The following is an 11,227-nucleotide window of genomic DNA, read 5'->3' as shown; positions in this document are numbered from 1 at the left end:
ACTATCCAACCAGGAGCGAACTCGTAACAATGGTTTTAAATTAGACAAATTTAGATTTAGGCGCGAAATAGGTAAACATTAGTTTGGAAATAGAGCAGTGGATGAATGGAACAAGTTACCAAACATCGTCATACTAACTCGAATGCGCTGGATAGCTTCAAAAATAGGTTGGATGGATATATGAGCGATAGGGGTTGGGTGAAAATGGGACTGCCCAGTAAGGGCCAATAGGCCCGCTGCTGTTTCCTCCATTCTTATGTTCTTACGTTTACACTCCGTGCAGCTGCAGCCAGGCTTTGCCTTGTCCTGGGTTCGCTGGGAACACAATGACACAGGTAACGTCCGTTACGTGACTGGCGAACTCCACTCTCTCCAATCTTAATCCCAGTTTATTAAAGGCAACTTGCATCAGACATCTTGAGTGTGTGTACGTTTGTACCCTTTTGTGGAGCAGTGTGTACTTTATTGTGCCGCATTGTGTGTACCTTATTTGCAACAGTGTGTGTACCTTTTTGTGCAGTAGTGTGTGTGTGTACCTTATTGTGCAGTAGTGCATGTACCTTAATTTGCAGCAGTGTGTTTACATGTGTATCTTATTGTACGGCAGTGTGTGTACGTTTGTTCCTTATTGTGCAGCAGCAGTGGATGTATATTATTGTACAGTTGCGTAAGGAAGTGAAGAATGGTGCCGTTCATGTGATGTCTGCTGCGCCAAGAAGGGACCAAAGCTACACACACGTGCCCCACTGCAGTTGTACCAAGCAGGTGCACCAATGGAGAGGGTAGCAGTGGAAATTGCAGGACCTCTGCCACTCACTGCAGATGGGAATAGGTACATCTGTGTGGCTATTAATTACTTCACTAAGTGGCCAGAAGCTTATGCCATCCCAAATCAGGAACCCACGACTGTTGCCAAGATACTGGTGGACCAGTTCTTCTGTCGGTTTGGTGTGACCCACGAGTTGCACTCGGACCAGGGCAGATATTTTCAGTCAGCTGTATCTGGCACGTGCTGTAAACTATTGGGCATAAGGAAGACGAGGACCACTCCACTTCGGCCACAGTCAGACGGAATGATTGAAAAGTTTAATTGGACCTTTGGACAAGAACTGGCCAAGTTTTGCATTGAGGGGCAGACAGAATGGGTTCAGAAGCTGTCTGGTCTGCTGATGCCATATCGGTCGGCTGCCCACGAGTCAACTGGATACATACTGGCAAAACTGATGCAGGGTCACGAACTGCGGCTGCCAGTGGACCTGCTGACAGGAAGACCACCTGATGAAGAATTTCCTGAAGAAACCACCAGTTATGTCAAAAGCCTCCAAGAAAGGTTGATGGAGGTCCACCATCAAGTTCGAGGAGCTCTGGAGTTCTTCGGGTGAAGTGATGAAACGCAACCATGATGTCAAAGCAAGCCGGGTTTGTTACAAGGACGGTGATAAGGTTTGGCTCTATAACCCTCTTCGGAAGAAGGGTCAGTCACTGACGTTGCAGAGTCAATGGAAAGGACCATAATCTGTAGTGGAACGCCTTTCAGATGTGACCTACCGGATAAGGGGAAGAAGGAAGGCTCAGCCAAAGGTAGTCCAAGTCAATCATCTGTGGCAGTATCATTGGTCAGGGCAGTATACCTGGGAAGACTCTGAGGAGCAGTCACCTACCACCAAAGAGGACCAGACCAGAGATCCTGGAAGAATTGGGGACCGCCCCGATCAGGGGAACCCGACCATAGACCATGGACGTGACAGGAGAGGGGGGCCGATCTGAGGAGGTGACTGAGGTTGTTGCGCCAAGTGAGGACTCTGAAGATATCCCAGTACCTCGGCGGCAGCAGTGGAAGAAGAGGAGACCTACCAGGTTTCAGGATTATCATGTATATAGGGAATGAGTGTGTTGGGACGACACAAGGTTTAGGGAGGGGGTAGTGTTATGCCAAGGCATAATTTCGTATTATAATTTTGTAAACTAGGTTTTGATTGTTTTCTGTCCCATGCAGCAGTTATTTTTGGTAAAGTTGATGAAATTTTCGTTTATATATTGATAATATTGTTGAATTAATTATGAAAGAATATTCTAGAATGTACAGTGAGTTCTGCTATAACGCGTGTTTTGATAACGCGAATTTGCTCTAACGCGATTTATGAATACTGTAGAGGAACGATATTTGTATAACGCGAACGCTTGTTTGCTATAACGCGATTTTTGCTTACTATTTCTCCAATTTTGTGGTATTAACTGTGAATATGGTAAAGAAGAATATCTCCAAGAAGCGTTCTGGTGATAGAATTCCCGGTGATGATCGTAAAAGAAAGGCTATAACACTTGAAGAGAAGTTCTTATCAACCTCAAAATCACCCTTCTCCCCCATCAAGTTACATTCATATTTTTTCAAGGTTAAGTGTTACATTTACTGTATGATTTCATTATTAGATATGAATGTAACATTTATTTAGACTGTGCTATCCTTTGTGTTAGGCTAACTACTAAATTTTTTCGATTTCGAGTAGTAATCTGCACCTAACCCTATTTTCTCCATAAGCCCTGTTATTTCTATTACGCGATTTTCTATAACACGATATTTTACAAGAACACAATTATTCCCGACTTGTAAATGAATCTAAACCCACTACATTATCAGCCATTACCCCATTTTTTCTACCTTCAATACCCTTTAGGGTGCAGTCAGACATTGGTATATTTTACACTTTCTATAAGGATTTTAGTCAAGTCACATCATACACCCACATTCATCTGTTTCCCTGTGGCTCTACCTGCCTCTGATACCTTTCTCTAGTTCCTTATTTCCTTTCTTTTCTGCCTCAGGTTTATCAGGAATTTCTTATACTCCTCACTGCACTGCTGCTGAATAATTTTAACTAAAAATCTTGTGAAAGGATTGGCTCAGACTCATTGCATCCTACCTTCCTCACATATTGCTCTCAAATGTATAATTTTAGTTCTTCTTGCACCTATCCATACTCCATGCCTCACACCTTTGTAATAATGTCAGCTCAACAACCCCTACATATTCATAGTGTTGCCTCCTATGATACAACTTTCTCTCGTAATTCCTTTGAACTTTATCTGATTAAGGTATTCATTGTTTCAAGTATTCATTGTATTAGGGTTCACATGGAATTCTAGATATTTGAAACACTTCATTTCCTTCAATTTATCTCTATTGTTTACATTTATAAGATATATCTCCTTCAGACTTACAAGTTTCTCCAAGAAGCTGGCCTTGAGGACATAAACATTACTCCCCTGCCCACCAGGTGAGAAAATATCAACATTGTACTGTATATGGATGATTGTGGATGAAATTATTGTTTTGTTGGTTCATAAATGAATCATAACCATTGATATTTTACTTGAAACCATCCGAGTCATCCCTCCTGTCGTCATACTTTATCTTTACCACTGATTGGCCCATTAGCCGCTTGGGTGGTCAGTTCTATTTCTGTTCACTGCTGTTGGCAAGTACTGGGCATGTACTGGTTCCAGAATGTATCTGTACCTGCACTAGTGTTGGTCAAATCTGGTCTTGAATAAGCTCATAGTCAGTGCTGTCACAGAGCATTCTGGCATATTGTTTCAAGAGTTCACAACCTTTTCTCTGTAAAAGTTTGCCCTGGCAATTTTTTTAACTTGTGGCCTCTTCAACCTTAAGATGTGATCTATAGTGGGGTGGGAGTCTGCCCGCTCCAGTTATTGACACTCGACTAAGTAGTCACTGCTTACCCGTCTATAGTATTAGCTATGGAGTTAAAGGCATTCTAATCTCTGGGTAACTGAGCTGTCGCTGTACAGACATCAGTCTGGTGGCCCTCCTTTGGATGTTTTCAACCAACTGACAGCCTCTAGCATATCTCGGAGACCGGGCCGGGTGACAGTACTCCAAAAAGGGGAAGCACCTCGCACTTGAATAGCATTACGAGGGACGCACTGTCTAGGTATCTAACAATCTTCTTATAAGACTTATACTGTAGCATAGTTGCTTGGTTTACCTTCTTACAATGGTCGGAACAACTAAGATTTGTCAACATACACACCCAGGTTCTTTTCAAATTAAGTCTCCGTTAATGCGGTTTCTTTGCCCCGTTTGGACACATTATAAGCTGCCTTACTGTTGGTGCGCCCTAGGTGCATTCTCTTGCATTTCATGATACTAAATCGTGACACAGTTCTCTGTAGCTCTTCACAGTCCGTTTGGTTCTTAATTTCCATGGATAACTTGGCATCGTCTGTGAAATGGAGGAGCATATAGTATAGCTTCTGGCTTGTCGTTTATGAGACAAACAACAATGGGCCCAGTACACTCGTGCGAATTCTGTACTCTTCCAGTTTAATTTTCTACCTTTCATGGGGTACGCTGTCGAAAGCCTTTCTATGAGGCTCTTTAAACTAGACTTGGGTATTAAACTAAACACTTTTATCAAGAAACAAGTTTGTTTTGGTTAAGTCCTTTGCTGTCAAAGAATGATTGGTTTTCCTGTCTTTGTTTGGAGTTGATAATACTTGAACAGTTCAATGTAGAAACATTGCAAAGAGTGCAAAACATTACACTATTAGTGCAGGAAGGGAATCAGAAAATATTTGATTGCACATTCAAAGTAAGAATGTTGGCTGAATGGTCTCTGATGGTAACATGTAACATTATACTATGATCAGCCTTAAGTAAAGTTATTTGTGTATTGTAAGAGTTTAATCATAACTTTTTTGTCACAGGCCAAGAGAGGAGAAAATCCACTTTGTTGTGAAGGATGAGTCATTTGGTCTCTTACCGAATACGACCATGTGGGAGAGCGCCTTTAACTCCTCCATCACTTGTCAGAATGTTTTATGGATTGGTGTAAGTATTACTGCATGTGTGTTGAGTCTGTGGGCACCTGTGTACTGTTCGCAGCAAATAACGTGTATGTTGTAAAGTAATTAATAATTGTAACTATGATAACTGTGGTTCAAAAAATATTTTTAATGAATTCATTGTAATGTCTTTGACATTCAAGGATCTATGGTAAATATAAATGGGTTGGACACAACTTGTCCATTTGTCTCTTTGTCTGTCTGACCATAAGCATTTCCACTTGTTACAAATCATGTTAACCACAAAATTGTCCAATTAGTACATACCATTACTCAAATTCACGTTCACAGATTCAGTATGTTTGATGAGACGAGATTCTATAATGTTCCTACTGACAATTGAATTCCAAGAATTCCTCAGTAATATTGAGGAGGCATTATCCCAGTCAATGCAATGCTTATTGTCTCTCATATGAATGAATAGAGCATTGAATTCTAGGCCTGTCCTAACACTATATTTATGCTGTTTAAGTCTAGTTATAAAATCTTTTCCCGTTTGCCCAAAGTAGAACATATTAGACTCCTTGTAAGGAACCTTGTAAATGCAGCCACTTGCATTGCTGGGAGAGTTCTTAATTAACATTTGTTTTTCAGTTTGAGTTACTAAATGTTACATTTACATTCCAGGTTTTCAGTTGTAGAGGAATTTGAGAGAATATGTTGTTAAAAGTATTACTAAGTATTATTGTCATGGGAAGGCTTAGGATCAGTTCTATAAAAAAGATTTCCTAACGATATTAAGGCATTTGTCTCTAAAAGGACTCTGGTATTTTAAGTTCAACAACAACAACAACAACAACAACAACAACAACAACAACAACAACAACAACAACAACAACAACAACAACAACAACAACAACAACAACAACAAAACAACAACAACAACAACAACAACAACAACAACAACAACAACAACAACAACAACAACAACAACAACAACAACAACAACAACAACAACAACAACAACAACAACAACAACAACAACAACAACAACAACAACAACAGCAACAACAACAACAACAACAACAACAACAACAACAACAACAACAACAACAACAACAACAACAAACAACAACAAACAACAACAACAACAACAACAACAAACAACAACAACAACAACAACAACAACAACAACAACAACAACAACAACAACAACAACAACAACAACAACAACAACAACAACAACAACAACAACAACAACAACAACAACAACAACAACAACAACAACAACAACAACAACAACAACAACAACAAAACAACAACAACAACAACAACAACAACAACAACAACAACAACAACAACAACAACAACAACAACAACAACAACAACAACAACAACAACAACAACAACACGTGAATTTGTTTAAGGTGGTGAAGCTGTCGCCAACATAACAACCACACCCTAAGTTAACGAGCTGCATGACCTAGTGTCACGGAATAATCCGAGAAGACCGGACAACTCGCCAACTGCACTGCCTAACCATTACCTGCGGAATACAATACGCAAATCGATTAACATCCAGGTACCCAATTACTGCTGGGTAGACAGAGGCAAATGGCTTAAAAAACTTGCCCATAGTTTCACTCTGCCCGAGGATCGAACTCGAGTCTGCTCGCTTGAGAGGCAAGGAAGCTGACCTTTACACCACAGGTTACAACAAACACACACGCACACTACAACTACTACTTTGCTTTCACTCGGAATCGAGTATGACGATCATCCAGCTAGGATACAATGATATGAGGTATTAGGGATGTCACCCAGGTTGGTGAGTGAGGTGACTAAAGAGGCCGATACGGGACCCGCAGCCTCGTTCACTTTCGTTGCACATGTGGAAGGCGCCATCTACTGCGGGAGGGACGGTGGCAGCTTCTTTCCGGCGTTGGCGCTTATCTGTCTCGGTTTGCAGTCTGGCTAACTCGAAAGTATTGACACCTTCTCGTGTGGTGCTCCTCCAAGCGTTACGATGTGGAGTAATCGACTCCCAGGTGAGGGGGTCGATTTGGCACTTTTTCAGGTTTGCCTTTAAACTATCCTAATACCTTTTAAATTGCCCGCCATCGTTACTTTTACTATTCACTAGATGACTGTAAAGTAGCTGCTTTGGCAGTCTATTGTCGTCCATGCGGGTAACATGGCTAGTCCAACATAGTTTTTCATGGATAATGGTAGCCTCGATGCTCCTACAGTTGGTGCTAGCAATAATGCTGGCATTTGTTCTCTTGTCTTCCCAACGAACTCAGAGGATGGAACGTAGACTACGTTGGTGAAAGTTTACAAGTTCCTTCAGGTGCCTCCTGTATGTGACCCATGTTTCACTGCCATATAGCAGGGTGGGGAGGACCACTGCTCGATATACGTGCAGCTTTGTACATAATTTCAGCTCCCTACAGCTGAAGACACAATTTAGGAGTCTGCTAGAGGCTTGAGATGCACCTCTGATCTGATGCTGAATCTCTTCATCGACGTCTGCGGTGGTGGACATGTGGGAGCCGAGATACCGAAAGTGGGCAACATGAGAGAGGGTAGTACCGTTAAACTGGATTGTGGAGGTGTGTGAACCAGGGGCAGGTTGAAAGAGAATCTGAGTCTTCCGTACAATCACCTCAAGGCCGAAGTGTGCATATGCATCTGCGTAGGTGTTCAGGAACTCCCGTAGATCGTGTTCAGTGTGAGCAACAAGGGTGAGGTTATCTGCATACCGAAGTTCAGTAATGGAAGCTGCTGACACCTTTGTTCTTGCCTGGAGTCGTCTTATATTGAAAAGACACCCCCCCCCCCTCACCCGGTACTCGATGTCCATCCCGCTGGCTAAATTGGGACTGGCACGAATAAGGAAGGCAGCCAAGATTATGGAAAATAGAGTTGATGCCAGTACACACCATTGTTTAACCCCTGTTTGGAGGGGAAGAACTCTGACTTGGTGCCATTGTGCAGAACACTGCCGTTCATGCCTTCGTGGAGTTGCCTCACAATGGCGATGAATCTTGGTGGGCAGCCAAAACGGCTGAGGGTACACCAGAGGCCTTCCCTCTTGACCGAGTCAAAGGCCTTGGGTAAGTCGACGAAATCCATGAACAAGTCACGATGCTGTTCTCTGCACTTTTCCTGTATCTGGCTGGCAGCAAAGATCATGTCAGTGGTGCCATGTGATGGTCTAAAACCACACTGAGATTCAAGGAGGAAGTTTTCCGCCTCAGGAAGAAGTCTGTTCAGGAGGAGCCGGGCAAAAATCTTGCGAGTTACGGACAGCAGCGCGATCACACGGTAGTTGCCACAGTCTGACTGGTCTCCCCTATTCCTATAAATATTGACGATGGAGGAGTCTTTGAGAGCATGGGGGGGATTTCCTACGTTTCCCATTTGTTATTTTTCATCTGTTTGATGGTAGTAGCTACCTCATCCAAGGATGGAGGATAGCTGAGGTGGGTCAGCTCTGGATGCTGAGGGACCTGCTGGGTAGTCAGGACATCCACATCGGTGTTTCGGTTGAGGAATGAGTGGTAGTACTTTTACCAGCGCTGAAGGAGGCCTTCATCGTCTTTAATTACGAGGTTACCATCAGATGAGAGGAGGGGGGACTGCTCCACGAGTGACTGGCCCAGAAAATGTTTTAGTGGAAAGGAAAATTTTGTGCATCTTGTGCTGAGATGCAAGTTTTTGTTCTTCACATGCTTATTTTTAAACTAGTCGTTCTTTAGATTTCGAAGTTCCCGCTGGGCTACCGCTTTCTTCTTGTGGAAGGTATAAGCTTTGGTTCGAGGCTGAGGGTTGTTCTGCCGAGGGTCTCTCTGCAGGTTTTTATCATAACAATATTAAGAGTATTCCATTCGGCACGGGGATTCACGGTTTGCTGTATGTTTGTTTATCAGCCCATGTTCGAGCTGCTCTCTGAAAGCATGTAGTACTGCTGGATCCTCCAGACGCTTAGTATTAAAACCTCTTCTGGAGGCTTGCTACCTTCTCCGTTTTGGGGCGACGTGAAGTGAGACCTTGGCCCTGACAAGTCGATGATCAATGTCGCAGTGGTCTGAGCCACACATGACATGGGTGATGAGGACATCTCGGCGATCTCTTTCTCTGACAATAATGTAGTCAATGAGATGCCAGTGTTTGGATCGTGGGTGTTGTCACGAACCCTTGAACTTGTCGGTTTGCCTAAACAAGGTATTAGTGAGAGTGAGGTTGCGTGCAGCGCAGCTGCTCAGGAGGAGAAGGCCGTTGGGATTACATTTGCCTAGTCCATCTCTGCCAACTCTGGCATTGAAGTCGACAAGGAGCACAACCTTGTCTCTGGGGATAGAGGTTAGCACTCTGTCGAGGTCGGCGTAAAAGGCCTCCTTGATGTCATCCTCTGCATCCAGTGTTGGGGCGTATGCACTGATGAACAAGGCATGGCGTGAATGATTCAATGGGACTCGAAGCGTCATGAGGCGTTCGTTGATCCCAATAGGCATTTCAATTAGCCTGTGTAGGATGTGTTGGCGGATGGCAAAGCCAACTCCATAAATTTGGTTTCCCCTCTTCAGCAGGCGTACCCTTCCAGAAGAATTTGTAGCCAGACACCCGTTCTGAGAGTTGGCCCTCATCTGGGAGGCGGGACTCACTGGTGGCTGCTTTGCCGATAATATACCTAGCCAGCTCTTTTGCCACAAGGGCAGTTCTTCTTTCAGGACGTGCATTTTTGCCAGTATTCAGAAGGGTCCTGACATTCCATGCAGCGACCATAAGAGGTTGTATGGTTTATTTTTGTTTCGATCAGTGAATTTGTTTGTGTTTTCGACCGCATAAGGATGGCCTTACTTATTGCATTTGCCCAGTCAGGTTAGGTTTTTAGGCAGACTATGTTTAGGGCACCTTTTCTGGCCCTCTCCCCAAGTGGGGTGAGCAGATTGACTCCTCCAAAGGGCTGCTCAGTCGCACAGACAGGACCGGATTGCACTGCTGCCTAGGTCCCAATGCATAAACGACCAGCTTATCTGTCGCCCATGTGCAGATTTGTGACTAGAGACTCCCGGCTGTCATCTCTGCCTGTCCCTGTCGCCATAGGACTTTTGGGGGTATAGGGGATTTGATGATGAGAGGTATGATAAACTGGTTGATGGCTGTGCGTGAGTTGATTTATGTGGTGAGGCAGGAGCGCAGGCTGCAACCACACATCTTGGCTCTCCTTTTTCCTGATCCAGTGGTGCAAGTGTTGGAACGACTGGGGAGAGGGACAGTCGCAATGGACTGCCGATAGGCCAGTTTGTTGGATGTCTGTAAGCATGTCTGCCTGATGCGTCTCAGGGATGTTGTGAAGGAGTGATGTTTTGACAGCGAAGCCCACCCCATTGTCACGGCGCGTGTCTTCTGGGAGTCCACTCCAGAAAAAGGTGTAGCCCTCCCCCACATCTGTCAGCGAGTCCTCCCCACTCAGTGGGATTTCACAAAGAGCAGCAATATCTATGTTATATCTCTTAGAGCTCATTAGCTACCAGGGCAGTTATTCTCCTTGGTCTTTCTATCTCCCCTTTGTCCAATAAGGTTCTGACATTCCAGGTAGCAATATTAAGTTTCTTCTTGATCTGATTATTTTGATTGTTTCAACTGCATTATGGGATGACTTGACCACTGCAGTGGGCCGCCCGAGCAAGAGTCAGACAGCATTTGTTTAGGACCACCTTTTCTAGGTCCCTCCGTTAGGAAGCAGTTGGGATCTGCTTGTCATGATGGAAGCTGCCGAAGAGACACACTGCCCTGTCCCATGTCTCAGCGACCACCAATCCATCACAGCCTACGTGCAGGAGGGAGCAAAACACTTTCAGTCACATCCTTGACCTGTGCCCCCCACTCGTTCTCTTTGCCGTAGGTCTTTTCGAGATGATATGAAATGCTGAGGATGATTGGAGCAAAGGGCCTGAGCAATGAGTGGATTTTGAGTGGGGATGATGGAGCGCAAGACACCACTCCCACTATCTTGGTCTCCCCCAACAACTGTCGGTGGCATAAGAGACCCATAACGACCGACTGGTGAGCCGGGTCGCAGGAGTTTGCCGAGAACGCGCCCACATTAAGGGATATCAACTCTTTCATCACCTTCGTTCACATGGATGAGGAGGGGGTTGCCCTCTTCTGTCAAGATTGAAGATGGAAGCGACTGGATGTGTTAGTTCCGGGTGAAGTGAAGGCATGGGTACGTGTTGTGCCATGTGCCCACCCGAGCCACACTGCTTCTATCATATACTGTGTCGCATACCATCCACCTCGCTCACCCACCAGAGACACTGTTACCAATCACCTCAGAGTTAGGTACCCATATGCCAAGCTAGTATTTTGCAGGGATTATAACTAAATTGACACACTGATATCCAGGACCAGC

The 11,227-nt window shown here is 44.3% G+C and overlaps 1 protein-coding gene across 1 annotated transcript; it reads left to right on the top strand.

Annotated features, from left to right (window-relative positions):
- The first annotated feature begins 773 nt into the window (after positions 1 to 773).
- Positions 774 to 1,382, top strand: LOC121874534 (protein NYNRIN-like). Its single transcript, XM_042378705.1, has one exon. The coding sequence runs from the start codon at positions 774 to 776 to the stop codon at positions 1,380 to 1,382; it is 609 nt and encodes a 202-aa protein (XP_042234639.1).
- The last annotated feature ends 9,845 nt before the right edge of the window (positions 1,383 to 11,227 follow it).

The sequence above is a fragment of the Homarus americanus genome, unplaced genomic scaffold (genome assembly GCF_018991925.1).
Source record: "Homarus americanus isolate GMGI-L3 unplaced genomic scaffold, GMGI_Hamer_2.0 scaffold55640, whole genome shotgun sequence".
NCBI classification, from domain to species: domain Eukaryota; kingdom Metazoa; phylum Arthropoda; class Malacostraca; order Decapoda; family Nephropidae; genus Homarus; species Homarus americanus.
Note: the sequence above shows the minus strand (reverse complement) of the source record. Positions and strands in the feature narration are given on the sequence as shown.